The 14,002-nt window shown below is 41.6% G+C and overlaps 1 protein-coding gene across 19 annotated transcripts in view; it reads left to right on the top strand.

The window, feature by feature from the left end:
- The window catches only part of LOC116974623 (calcium/calmodulin-dependent protein kinase type II delta chain), a 270,060-nt gene that overhangs the window by 164,331 nt on the left and 91,727 nt on the right, over positions 1-14,002 (top strand). For 10 of the 19 annotated variants that reach the window (XM_033023299.1, XM_033023394.1, XM_033023350.1 and 7 more), the window contains exons 5-6: positions 5,718-5,783; positions 9,271-9,343. In XM_033023299.1, coding sequence (XP_032879190.1) covers positions 5,718-5,783; positions 9,271-9,343 — 139 coding nt within the window. Of the gene's footprint in view, positions 1-5,717; positions 5,784-9,270; positions 9,344-10,219; positions 10,293-14,002 lie in introns of all 19 variants that reach the window. The other 9 variants (XM_033023325.1, XM_033023340.1, XM_033023365.1 and 6 more) reach the window with 1 other exon arrangement.

Raw genomic sequence — 14,002 nt, 5'->3', positions numbered from 1 at the left:
GAGAAGCGGGTATCTCAAAAATCACAGATACCATTTTTAGTATATACTAGACCAAGTGGGACCCATTGGGTCCCGTCCCCCAACGCGCTCGGGGGGCGCACGGCTTCACAAGGGAGGGCTGGTCCCCGAACGCAATATTCCACCACTCACCCATAGTTCCCAATACCACTCCCTAGAGCAGGAGGGGTTAGAGAGGGAGGGAGGTTCAGAGAGGGATGGGGGGGGGGTAGAGAGCGAGGGGCGACAGAGAGGGAGAGGGAGGGGGTAGAGAGGGAATGGAGGGGGAGAATAGTAGAGAGGGTGAGGGGCAGAGAGGGAGGGAGAGACCTTACCCCATCTCCCTCCTCATTTCCCTCATCCTTCTCCCATTCCCTGCCCCAGGATCTACCCAGGTCGTAGAGCAGCGCCAGGGCCTGGTTCTCGTACTCGACCCGGCCCTGGCTGTAGACCTAGGCTCGTCCTTGCTTCTAGCGACAGCCTCCAGCCGGCAGCTCGGCTGCCGCCTGGGCTCTAGTCCAGGCCCACGCTCATCCTTAGTTCTAGCGATCAGCCTCCAGCCATCAACTCAGCCGCCACCTGGGCTCCAGTGCAGGTTCCGACTTCACCGTCCCTGACCCTGGACCCAGGCTCATCCTTGGTTCCAGCGGCGGCGGCTTTATTGGCCCCAGTCACGGCCCCATCCTAAGCCCCGGGCTCGGCTCTCACTGCAGCTCGAGCACCAGGCTCGGCTCCAGCCAGGGCCCGTGGCTCCACCCTCTCCACTAGATGTCGGGCGCCGGCAGCCGCCGCACGAGTGCTGCAGTGCCCCTCCCTCCCGGAGTGTCCCGTCCTGCCTTGCGTGTTCATTGTGTCAATCAGGGTTTTTTTCCAGAATTGGCTGAGTTTTCGGGCTGTTTTTAAAACCATAAAGGATTAAAAAGTTCAGAAATATAGGTGGGAATGCGACGGAAAGACGTTTATCGCCTCGAGGGGGAGAATGTGAGTAGAATGTGTGATAAATTGGGAAGGCTGTAGCCTAGCGTTTGTAAGGAAATGAGAATCAAGCAGATTGTGCCCAGATGACACACACCCACACACACACACACACATATACATACACACAAACAAGATGAGAGTTTTAGTTATATAGATAGAAGTAAAATAATAGCAATTACAGTATGCATGTAAAATTAATCAAACTACTACATTCAGTTGTAGTGCTGGTAACTCTGGTGTTTTGTGGCTTCAGTGGTGGCCAAAAGCAACCAAACACCATGGGTGACAAGAAAGATTTTTTCTGTTAAATAGCTTGTAGATTTTGCATGGATGAAAGAGGGCACCAGACATAACCAACAACAATCAGCTTAAGTACAGTAATTGGCTTTCTCTGTTTATTTGGTTGAGTGCAGGAATCCCCTGTGGCCATTCCACTTGAAAACACATTGAAAACATATATACCCTTTTAGAGAGGGAAAATATGAGAAGAATGTGTGAAAATCCACTTGAAAAACCCGCTGAGTTTCTCCAACACTTTTGTATACCCTTTTGGAAACTGTTCAAGGGGTGGGGTGGGGGGAGCAGCAGCAACAGCAGTCAGGTCTGTGGGTCAGAGGGGAAGGGTCAAGTCAGGACTGAGCGATTGTGATAGAAGACTAATTAATTAAGGGGACAAACAGGAGATTCTGTGGCTGCAAATGGGACTTCAAGTTGGTGTGTTGCCTCCTGGGTGCCAGGGTCCAGGATGTCTTAGAGCAGCTGCAGAACATCTTCAAGGAAGAGGGTGAGCAACCATAGGCTGTTGTGCATGTTGGCACAATTGTCTTGGGTAGGAATAGGGATGAAGTCTTGCAGAACAAATACAGAGAGTGAGGCATGAGGTTAAAACGCAGGACCTCAAGGGTAGTAATCCCTGGATTATTCCTATAGTCATGTACTGGTGAAGGTTGGGATAAGAAAATAGGACTGTTGAATGATGGCTCAGGAGTGGGTGTAGGGGGTGGGACTTGCATTTTTGGACCCCTGCTTTTCTGGGGCAGAGGTGACCTGTACAAGAGGGACAGGCTGCACCTGAATTGGAGGGGCTACCAGTATCCTTGCAGGGATGTTTGCTAGTCAGCTACTCGGATGTGTTTAAACTAAAGTGTTAGAGGAGTTGAAACCAGAACAAAATGTCAGCAAATGGATGGAGTGGTGGGAAGGAAGACATTAAATATGGTGAAACTAATGCGCTGAAGTGTTCTTAATTCCATACAGGAAGTTTCATAAAAAGAGCAGATGAAGTAGGAGACAAGGAACTGAAAATGCTGGTTTATGAAAGAAGACACAAAGTGCTGGAGTAACTCAGCAGGTCAGGCAGCATCTCTGGAGAACATGGATAGGTGACGTTTTGGATGTGAAGAAAGGTCCCAACCGAAAACTTCACCTATCCATGTTCTCCAGAGATGCTGCCTGACCCGCTGAAGTATCTGTGACCGACCAAGGTTTGTGGCCTCCAGAAGCAGAGCTAGCATCCCAAAGAGCAATGTCCTTAACTCCAGCAGAGACAGCAAGCTACTATTAATTTTTTTCTGCTGTATGATTGGGGATGTTTTCAGCTTTCTATTTTTTTCACTGCCTAGGTGATGGTCTTGTTGGTTGATGAATAGTTACGGAATTTAATTAACAATGGGCGAATGTCCTCTTTGTAAAATACGTCTGTTTGTTGTAACGGGGTGCTCTTTTAATTGCAGAGGTTAAATTATTGATGTCGCATGGAACCTAGTTTGTAAATTTGCCATTAATTGAGGACAAGAGCAAGGAAATTGTCAGTGGCTGACACTGAATTAATAAAATGGATATGCTGATCTGTATTCACCTTTCATGTTAATGCACCCAGTCTAATTATGGTGGGAAATTATTATTTCTTTTCCTGTGGTGAGTCAGCTCAGCTAACAAAATTCAGTAATGCTAAATTGGAATATGATATTTTCCTGCATAAATTTTGCCTTCGATCCAATTATAATGCCATCAATTATATAAATTACCATGGAAGCTTTTATATCACAATTTAACCACAACATAATTTATAAACAATAGGCACTGTAGCCTATTTTATGTCACTGAATCTGAAATCCAGAGTTTATTTTGCTCCTGTACAAAGGCAGTGTTTGCCTGCAGAAAGGTTTTATTTTGAACCCCTTCATTTGCCCAGACAATGATATGCTATACCGCTAAATTAATCTGAAAATAGAACACAGCCCAGTACAGTAGATAGTTCCTACATCAATCTGTTTCTTTAACTACTTGAGATGGGTCCACGTTCTGTGCATAAGAGAGATAGGGTGGTGGAAGGCTGCACTTGTGGGCGGAGGAGATGCTGAGGCACAGACAGTGGGTGAGCCTCCATAGATGTGTGTGGGAAGTGGGGTTGTCTCTGTGTGGCTAGCAGTACATCTGATGGGGTAAACTTCACACCAAAATGCCCCTATTTTCAGCCAATGGCTCCCTTTAGTGCAGAGTTGGTGAAGATAAAGACCACCATGGTGGCAGGAATGTACGAGGCCTTTGCTGACTTGATACCAAGGAGTAAGAGTTGAGCTGAAGATGATCTGTCAAGGACTAGAGGATGTAGCTTTACGCTCGGAGGAGCAAAGTTTAAAGGAGATGTGCGGGACAATTCTTTTCACACAGAAAGTGTTGGGTGCCAGGGGTGGCGGTGGAAACAAACAAATCCGATAGTGGCGTTTAAGAGGTTTTTAGATAGACAGACAGATATGTAGGGTATGGAGGTATATGGGTGACCTGCACGCAGATGAGATTAGTTCAGCACAGACATGATGGGCCTAAGGGTCTGTTCCTGTTTTGTAGCATCCTGTGATCTATGAAAACACTAACAGGTAAAACAGGTCAGGTCAAAATCTAGGCATTATGAATTTAGTAGAAGACATGCAAGAAACACATAATTACATAGTTAGATTAAGAAATAACAGTTTATTCACCTTTGCTCACATTAAATTATGGCTCAAAGACAAATAAAAAGTCTGGATATTATTTATTTTTGCTCTGAGTCATGGATGAATCAAACAATCGCAGCAAGCACTGTCATTCAATTTTGTCACAGTGGCTTGGACAGGCGTTTGGAGGAAATGTATTATGTTGATGGATCTATATCAAAAGAAGGGACACGTATAGTGCCACATATGTCCATTCCTAAATCTTAAATTTAGCACGGTTTCACTGATCAACCATTCCTGTTAGCAAATCCCTGATGAGAGAGACTCTGCAGCTATTGTTATACGTTGCCTCAATCATTCAGATAGTTTCATTCTAATGAGATTGTGCTTTCAAGTGAGATAAACAAAGGGAAATAATCCCTATCTGGAGAGAAATGTAATGCCTTCACAATGTAAATGGTTTCAGATGGGACTACAACCATCTGTGTGTTCTTAAGCTGAAAAAATAAAATAAAATGCAGAGGGCCGGGCTGGGCTATTTGCCTAGCTTCTGAGATGTTTAAAACGAAAATGATAGCTTCTGTTTAAATGAATAAAATGGATGATTAAATTAAAATTATAATCTAGGAATTTTAATTTGAAAGCGAAATAATTCCAAGCTGGTTTACACGCCGTCGGACCGAGAGCAACTTCGAGTTGTAATCTAATAAAATGTAATATGTAAGGAGCAGACCTTTCATTCCTTTGGGCTGACTCCACCACACATGGAACACTACAGCACAAGAATAGGCCCTTCGGCCCACATTGTCTATGCCATCACTTATCTACCTGCTCGTAACCCATATCCTTCCTGTCCCTGCATTCCAGATGCCTATCCAAAAGTCTTTTAAATCCCTCTAGTGTATGTACCACCACCACCACCACTTCAATCACCACCCCCGACAGCCCATTCCAGGCACTCTCCACTCTCGGTATAAAAAAAGACGTCCCACGCATGTCCTTTAAACTTTCACCTCAAAGCTATGCCCTCTGGTATTTGATTTTTCCACCCTGGGAAAAGAGTCTGATTGTCTACCTTATCTATGCCTCTCATAATTTTATATACTTATGTCAGGTCTCCCCGCAATCTCCAGCCTTCCAGAGAAAACAATCCAAGTTTGTCCAATCACTCCCGGTAGCTAATACTCCCTAATCCAGCCATCGTTCTGGTAAACCTCCTCTGCACCCTTTCCAAAACCTCCACATCCTTCCTGTAATTGGCGACCAGAAATGCATACAATACTCCAAAAACATCTGAACCAAAATCCTACAAATAGTCATTTAAATCATGGCTGATCCTCCATCTCCTTACCATTTCACCTGCAATATTTCCTTTGATTCTCTTAATGTCTAGAAACCTATGAACCTTCTTTTTGAATGAACTTAATGACAGACTCCATGGCACTTTAGACTAGAGGATTCTAAATATTCAGCAATAAATGTTTGCTCATTCTCAGTCCAAATGCCTACCATTTACTGTGAGACTGTGATCACCTAGCTTGATTACTTTCATTACATCCACAATGTCTGTTCTCTATCATGGAGCCAAATGCATATGAAATGCAGGATTTTATCATTCTATTGCATCCTTAAGATCATTAATTATTTAGTCTCCTTGCACCTCAGGAAGATGATTTGAGAGAGATGTCAACTACCCTTGGTTATAATTACAATCCAGTAGATAAAGTAACCCACTCTAAGCTATACCATGTCAGCATTTTCATCTTTTGGAATAAATTTTTAATACACTGTTCTTTATCTTATTAGAGTGACTGGGGGAGAATTATTTGAAGATATTGTGGCCAGAGAATATTACAGTGAAGCAGATGCCAGGTAAGTCTGTTCTTTCCACTGTAGGACTTCTAGGTCTGGAAATTCCTCAGAATAACCTCTAGGAATTTTCTGGCCTTGGATATTCTTTCACATTTTCTCAGTTGTGTATAGTTTTTTTTTCTCCAGGACACTCCTTAATCTAGTTCAAACATGTTTCAAACATTCATGAAAAGCTGAATTGATACAATTTTTTAAATTTATCTTTCATCAAATCTAATATATTTTTTTAATTTACTGAATGGACCTGCAATTATGAGACAGCAACCAGCCTATTTTCAATTATCTATTTTACAGTTTTCTGGTGTAAAATGAAGCAAACAACTATTTTCTGAAAATTTGAAATGGATATTCGTGTGATTTCAATGTAATTTAAAAAAAGCTTTCCATTTAGACAATAGACAATAAGTGCAGGAGTAGGCCATTCAGCCCTTCGAGCCAGAACGTTCAATGTCATCATGGCTGAAACATTTCTGAAACATTTTTGCAGACTTAAGTAGGATGAAGAAAATGGTAAAAGAAAGTGGATGCAAACCAAGGTGTTTTAAAAAATGAACAAGTATCAATAATTTAAATGTTCAAGAAGGAACTGCAGATGCTGGAAAATCGAAGGTAGACAAAATTGCTGGAGAAACTCAGCGGGTGCAGCAGCATCTATGGAGCGAAGGAAATAGGCAAAGTTTCTGGCCGAAACCCTTCTTCAGACCCTCTCTACTACTCACGACCATACACGACATGGGTCATCCGCGACATGTCGCCAGGGGTCACCTGTATGGTCGTGAGAGGTCTCCTAGTCACCGAAAGAGTCGTAGCGTCTTCTGGTCGCCGCTGAATTTTCAACATGTTGAAAATTTTCGGCGACCTATGATGGGTGCCGGCAGTCGCCAAAAAAGTCACGTAAGTGGGACAGGCCCTTAACTGTCATATGCTCTATGAACGGAACAATTAAAAGGCTTTGCATGTGCATTAATGCAATAACACAACAAATAAATATATAACAATCAATGAGCCAATGAATAATCAGTTACCAGGCCCTAATAGTTAAAAAAAACATTGAGCAACCTGAAGAAAGTCCATAATAAATAGTTGCTGCGATAGGGTTATCACATTTACATAAGTATTCAGACCCTTTGCTATGACACTCAAAATTGAGCTTAGGTTCATCCTGTTTCCATTGATTATCCTTGAGATGTTTCTACAACTTGATTGGAGTCCACCAGTGGTCAATTAAATTGATTGGACATGATTTGGAAAGGCACACACCTGTCTATCACGGTTGACAGTGCATGTCAGAGCAAAAACCAAGCTATGAAGATGAAGGAATTGTCCGTAGACCTCCGAGACACAGATCTGGGTAAGGGTATAAAACAATTTCTGCAGCATTGCAGGTCCCGAAGAGCACAGTGGTCCCCGTCATTCTTAAATGGAAGAACTTTGGAACCACCAGAACTCTTCATAGAGCTGCCTGCCCGGCCAAACTGAGCAATCGGGGGAGAAGGGCCTTGGTGAGGGAGGTGACAAAGAACCCGATGGCCACTCTGACAGAGCTCCAGAGTTCCTCTGTGGAGATGGGAGAACCTTGCAGAAGGACAACTATATCTGCAGCACTCCTCCAATCAGGCCTTTATGGTAGAGTGGCCAGACAGAAGTCACTCCTCAGTAAAAGGCACATGACGGCCTGCTTGGAGTTTGCCAAAAGGCACCTAAAGGATTCTCAGACCATGATAAACAAGATTCTCTGGTCTGATGAAACGAAGATTGAACTCTTTGGCCTGAATACCAAGCATCACGTCTGGAGGAAACCAGGCACCGGTCATCACGGTGAAGCATGGTGGTGGCAGCATCATGCTGTGGGGATGTTTTTCAGCGGCAGGAACTGGGAGACTGGACAGGATCGAGGGAAAGATGAACGGAACAAAGTACAGAGAGATTCTTGATGAAAACCTGCTCCAGAGCGTTCTGGACCTCAGACTGGGACGGAAGTTCACCTTCCAACAGGACGACGACCCTAAGCACACAGCCATGCCAACACAGGAGTGGCTTCGTGACAAGTCTGTGAATGTCCTTGAGTGGTTCAGCCAGATCCAGATTTGAACCCGATCGAACATCATTGGAGGGACCTGAAAATAGCATCGACGCTCCCCATCCATCCTGACAGAGCTCGAGGATCTGCAGAGAAGAATGGGAGAAATCACCCAAATACAGATGTGCCAAGCTTGTAGCGTCATACCCAAGAAGACGCAAGGCTGTAATCGCTGCCAAAGGTGCCTCAACAAAGTACTGAGTAATGGGTCTGAATACTTATGTAAATGTAATATTTCAGTTATTTCTTTGTAATTACTTTGCAAAAATTTCTTAACACCTGTTTTCACTTTTTTATTATGGGGTACTGTGTGTAGATTGATAATAAAAAAAAAAATTTAATCCATTTTAGAATAAGGCTGTAATGTAACAAAATGTGGAAAAAGTGAAGGGGTCTGAATACTTTCTGAATGCACTGTATTTCAGACCATAAACCAGTAAAATATTCAACAGAAACATTAAAAAAAGGGAAAGCTGGATGTTTTTTAATGTCTGTGCATATGGGCGACACATCCAGTAATGCAGAGTGTGTAGGAAAGAACTGCAGATGCTGGTTTAAATCAAAGGTAGACACAAAATACTGGAGTAACTGAGCGGGACAGGCAGCATCTCTGGAGAGTAGGAATGGATGAAGTTTCGGGTCGAGACCCTTCTTCAGACTAATGCAGAGCGCTCTTGAGATGTGATAGATTTCAGCTAGCGTAAAAAAACATAGAGGGACAATGATTCAAAGACAATGATTCTTCAGCTTCCAGTACCTTAAGTATGATGGTATTTTTAATTTTTACATCAAGATTATATTTTCACTTTGGACTAAAGTGAGCCTGGCAGTTAATCTCACCTTCTTCTCTAAAATAAAAAGCTGGAAAAAAATACTTTGCCCCTTTGCAATTAATTTATTTAGTTATCATTTTATCTGTGGTAAAAGGCACTTTTCTCACACCTGCTGATCATAGAATGAAACTGTTAATCCTATTTTTGTGGGTAGTGGGATCTTTACAGATTTTAAACAAATGCCTGAAAAGACTGGTGACAGAATTTGCACTGACATTTACCTTTATCTTACATATAACTATTCAGATGTGGCTTTATTATCTTGTTGAATGCAACTTGCTAGGTTTTGTCTGTCTGGAACATTTAAACTAGTTACCTGTAATGTTCTTACCTATCTATAAAAGCTTATTTTTTCTTTCGAGCTGATTAGATGTTTTTTTAGAAATTATTCTCTTTGACGACTGTGTTTCTGTATTTTAAACTTGTGTGGCCTTTGTTCACTGTCGCCGTTTTTATTATTTTCTCAATTTTAATGGAAGAAATTCTATTCAGTACTGTGAACTTTCTATGTGTGTGCTGTGAAAATGTACCCTAAATTTCTTCTCCCTTCCATTCTGCCCTTGTTTCTTCACAGTCATTGTATACAGCAGATTCTAGAAAGTGTAAATCATTGTCACCTTAATGGCATAGTTCACAGGGACCTGAAGGTCAGTATTTACCCATGAACTGCAAGCAGAATACCTTAAGAGGGGTGGGAAAACTATCTTAAAGATCTCTCTCACCTCAGTGCAATCTGCATGGTGCCTCTTACCAATTTGCAAGTCCACATGTCTGCTATGCATCATGGCTGAAACCTTTGGAATGCAATTGGGAAAGTCGTTTACATTTTAACATTCTGGGTGCACTATATTTCTGCAAAGCCTGACTTTGAACTTTTATGGTGAATTTCTAATATGTCACAATACTTATTGGAAAACTGGTTATGATGCATTGCCATGTGTGAAATAAAACACCACTTCTGTTCTGAGACTTAGGCTGTGATAGCAAGTATTTACACAACTGGTCACACGTTACTTCATTAGAATATGTATAGGCAAAAAGTGAAAATGAGTGGAATTATTAATATCTGACGACACTCATTTAAACCTAAATTAGCAACTTCATGCTGACTACTACTTAAATAACGAAACATATTAATGAAAAATGCAAAACAATGTTTATAACATGTTCTTGAAAAGCACTTGCTTTCCAAAGGAGGTTATGGCAATTGTTAAAATAATACAAATTGTTGAAGAAGTTCTGTTACTATTTTTCCATGGGCTAATCATAATGTTATGATTGAGGATCCAGCCAATAATTTCTCCCTCTTGAATAAATTTGCCCATATACAGAGTTAAAGAAAATGAACTACTGATTAATAAGCCAAAGGTTATTCTGCTGAAGCACGTGTGTTTAGATCCATTAAGGATGACTTGTGAAAATACCCGTTGTTTGCTATTAACCATAAAGCCAGTCTCTCCAGCAGTACACAGAGAGTGAGTGTCAGCTTGGTACTAACACACACCCCTGGTGTTTGCATGCAGTCATTGCATTCAGCAGATCCTGGAAGCTGTGCTACACTGCCATCAGATGGGTGTGGTCCATCGAGACCTGAAGGTGAGTGATTTAAACAAGATGATAACGTGAACAGTTCAAATAGTTCTGCAGTCATCCATGGAGTAGAATCAAAGCTCTATCCAATCGGCACACTCATTTTATTTAAGATACCATTGGGCTATTTCTTCCAAGAAAATCACCTCCCAAATGTCACTGCCCACAGCAAGGAAGGATATATAATCTGAAAATTATAACTGAGCAACTCTTGTTCTCCCTTCTTAGTCTTTTTGGTTGTTCTTCACTGTTGTCTAGAAGGAGGAGATTAATGCTACAGTATGATTGAATAAGTGCAGGCAGCCATATGCTTTCCCTAAGTGGTCATTTGTCACTTGCAATCTCTGTGAGTTTCAGTGGGCAATTTGATCTTGGAAAAAAAAGTGTTCAAGATACAGAGGAAGGCATGCTCAAGCATAGACATTAATACTTTTAATGCTAAATAATCTCAATTGTTTATTCTAGTTTTGAAAAAATAATGGTTTGGTTGAATTAATAACCATATAACAATTACAGCACGGAGACAGGCCATCTCGGCCCTACAAGTCCGTGCCGAACAATTATTTTCCCTTAGTCCCACCTGCCTGCACTCATACCATAACCCTCCGTTCCCTTCTCATCCATATGCCTATCCAATTTATTTTTAAATGATACCACCGAACCTGCCTCCACCACTTCCACTGGAAGCTCATTCCACACCGCTACCACTCTCTGAGTAAAGAAGTTCCCCCTCATGTTACCCCTAAACTTCTGTCCCTTAATTCTGAAGTCATGTCCTCTTGTTTGAATCTTCCCTATTCTCAAAGGGAAAAGCTTGTCCACATCAACTCTGTCTATATCTCTCATCATTTTAAAGACCTCTATCAAGTCCCCCCTTAACCTTCTGCGCTCCAGAGAATAAAGACCTAACTTATTCAACCTTTCTCTGTAACTTAGTTGTTGAAACCCAGGCAACATTCTAGTAAATCTCCTCTGTACTCTCTCTATTTTGTTGACATCCTTCCTATAATTGGGCGACCAAAATTGTACACCATACTCCAGATTTGGTCTCACCAATGCCTTGTACAATTTTAACATTACATCCCAGCTTCTATACTCAATGCTCTGATTTATAAAGGCTAGCATACCAAAAGCTTTCTTTACCACCCTGTCTATATGAGAATCCACCTTCAAGGAACTATGCACGGTTATTCCCAGATCCCTCTGTTCAACTGCATTCTTCAATTCCCTGCCATTTACCATGTACGTCCTATTTTGATTTGTCCTGCCAAGGTGTAGCACCTCACATTTATCAGCATTAAACTCCATCTGCCATCTTTCAGCCCATTCTTCCAAATGGCCTAAATCACTCTGTAGACTTTGGAAATCCTCTTCATTATCCACAACACCCCCTATCTTGGTATCATCTGCATACTTACTAATCCAATTTACCACACCTTCATCCAGATCATTGATGTACATGACAAACAACAAAGGACCCAGCACAGATCCCTGAGGCACCCCACTAGTCACCTGCCTCCATCCCGACAAACAGTCATCCACCATTACCCTCTGGCGTCTCCCATTCAGCCACTGTTGAATCCATCTTGCTACTCCTGCATTTATACCCAACAGTTGAACCTTCTTAACCAACCTTCCATGAGGAACCTTATCAAAGGCCTTACTAAAGTCCATATAGACAACATCCACTGCTTTACCCTCGTCAATTTCCCTAGTAACCTCTTCAAAAAATTCAAGAAGATTAGTCAAACATGACCTTCCAGGCACAAATCCATGTTGACTGTTCCTAATCAGACCCTGTTTATCCAGATGCTTATATATATTATCTCTAAGTATCTTCCATTAATTTGCCCACCACTGAAGTCAAACTAACAGGTCTATAATTGCTAGGTTTACTCTTAGAACCCTTTTTAAACAATGGAACAACATGCGCAGTACGCCAATCCTCGGGGACTATTCCCGTTTCTAATGACATTTGAAATATTTCTGTCACAGCCCCGGCTATTTCTACACTAACTTCCCTCAATGTCCTAGGGAATATCCTGTCAGGACCTGGAGACTTATCCACTTTTATATTTTTCAAAAATGTCAGTACTTCTTTTACTTTGAAACTCATAGTATCCATAGCTACTCTACTAGTTTCCCTTACCTCACATAATTCAATATCCTTCTCCTTGGTGAATACCGAAGAAAAGAAATTGTTCAATATCTCCACCATCTCTTTTGGATCTGCCCAAATTCCCAAATTGGGAATTGAAAGATTCCTACCAGCCTCAGTATAACGGTACCTCTGCAAGACATGATGGCTTGATTGGGAAGCAAGCAATGAAGTGCATATCATTCTGTGTGCATGATTCTCTTGCCTATTCAAATTAATGTGTGGGCAGTGGTGAAAAATGATATGTTAATAAATTTCCCTGATTTAACTTCTTGCCCTTAAGCAAAACGCTTGAAATTGCTCATCATTTGGCATTTTATTCTAAGTCCAAAAGATGGCAATATATGAGAGAAATAAATCAGTATGTGTGTGTGTTATATATTTACCAGAAAATACTGTGAGACTTTTCGGGTCTTTTGCCAGGAGCAAGTGATAGAAAGGGGGACATTCTTAATATCTTAAAAATGTATGTACATAAATATCCATTGCGTATATTGTGCACAATACGTCTGGGTCAAAGTCTCTCTAGTTATGGGTCCTAATACTCCTAGACTTCCAGTTGGCTGGGTTTTGCTGGGCAATGTAGACAACATTTCTTTTTACCTATATTCACATCATACAATCGATTATTTCTATACACTTGAGCATAAAATCCTATTTTTAAAATTTGTTGTTTTTGCAGTGAAATGGTTGCAAATATTGTTTGGAGAAAGGTTGTTTCATTATTTATATCAATGGGAAAACAAGGAAATTAGCCTGACATATGTGTTTCACATCACAGGAAAGTACTTTGACTTCTAATGTGCATGAGCACAGAGAGTGACATTTATTGGCGTCATGGAGTCGTACAGCACAGAGCGGGCTTCCTCACCCATCACGTCAAGGCCAATCGTGTTGCCCAGCTATAGTAATCCCAGGTGCATTAGGTCCCTATTCCACTATGCTTTTCCTATCCAAGTGCCAGTCAGGCACTGGTCAGGAAAAAGTAGGAGGCATGGGACAGGTATAGGAAGCCGGGATCAATTGTATCCCTGGAGGAGTTTCAAGCACTGAGCATATTTAAGAAGGAAATCAGAAGGGCAAAAAAGGGGGCAGGGGATAGCTCAAGCAGATAATATTAAGGGAAATCCAAAAAGATTTTATTAGTACATTAAGGAAAGAGGTTGACTAAAGAGAGAATAGAGCCCTTTAGAAACAAAAATGGATATCTCTGTGTGAAGCTGAAGGAGATTGGCCAAGTCCATAATGAGTAGGAAAGAATTGCAGATGCTGGTTAAAATCGAAGATAGCCACAAAATACTGGAGTAAGTGAGCGAGACAGGCAGCATCTCTGGAGAGAATGAATAGGTGATGTTTCGGGTCGAGATCTGAAACGTCACCCATTCCTTCTCTCCAAAGATGCTGCCTGTCCCGCTCAGTTACTCCAGCATTTTGTGTCCATAATGAGTATTTCTCCTCTGTGTTTACTGTAAAAATGATGTAAAGACTGGGGAATTTAGGGTAGCTGATGGAAGTGTTTGAGGACAGTCAGTATTACAGTCTAGGAGGTGCTGAACAT

Source organism: Amblyraja radiata, chromosome 1, assembly GCF_010909765.2.
Source record: "Amblyraja radiata isolate CabotCenter1 chromosome 1, sAmbRad1.1.pri, whole genome shotgun sequence".
In the NCBI taxonomy this organism is placed as follows: Eukaryota; Metazoa; Chordata; class Chondrichthyes; order Rajiformes; family Rajidae; genus Amblyraja; species Amblyraja radiata.
The sequence above is the reverse complement of the archived record's forward strand: the minus strand, read 5'-3'. Positions and strand labels throughout refer to the sequence as shown.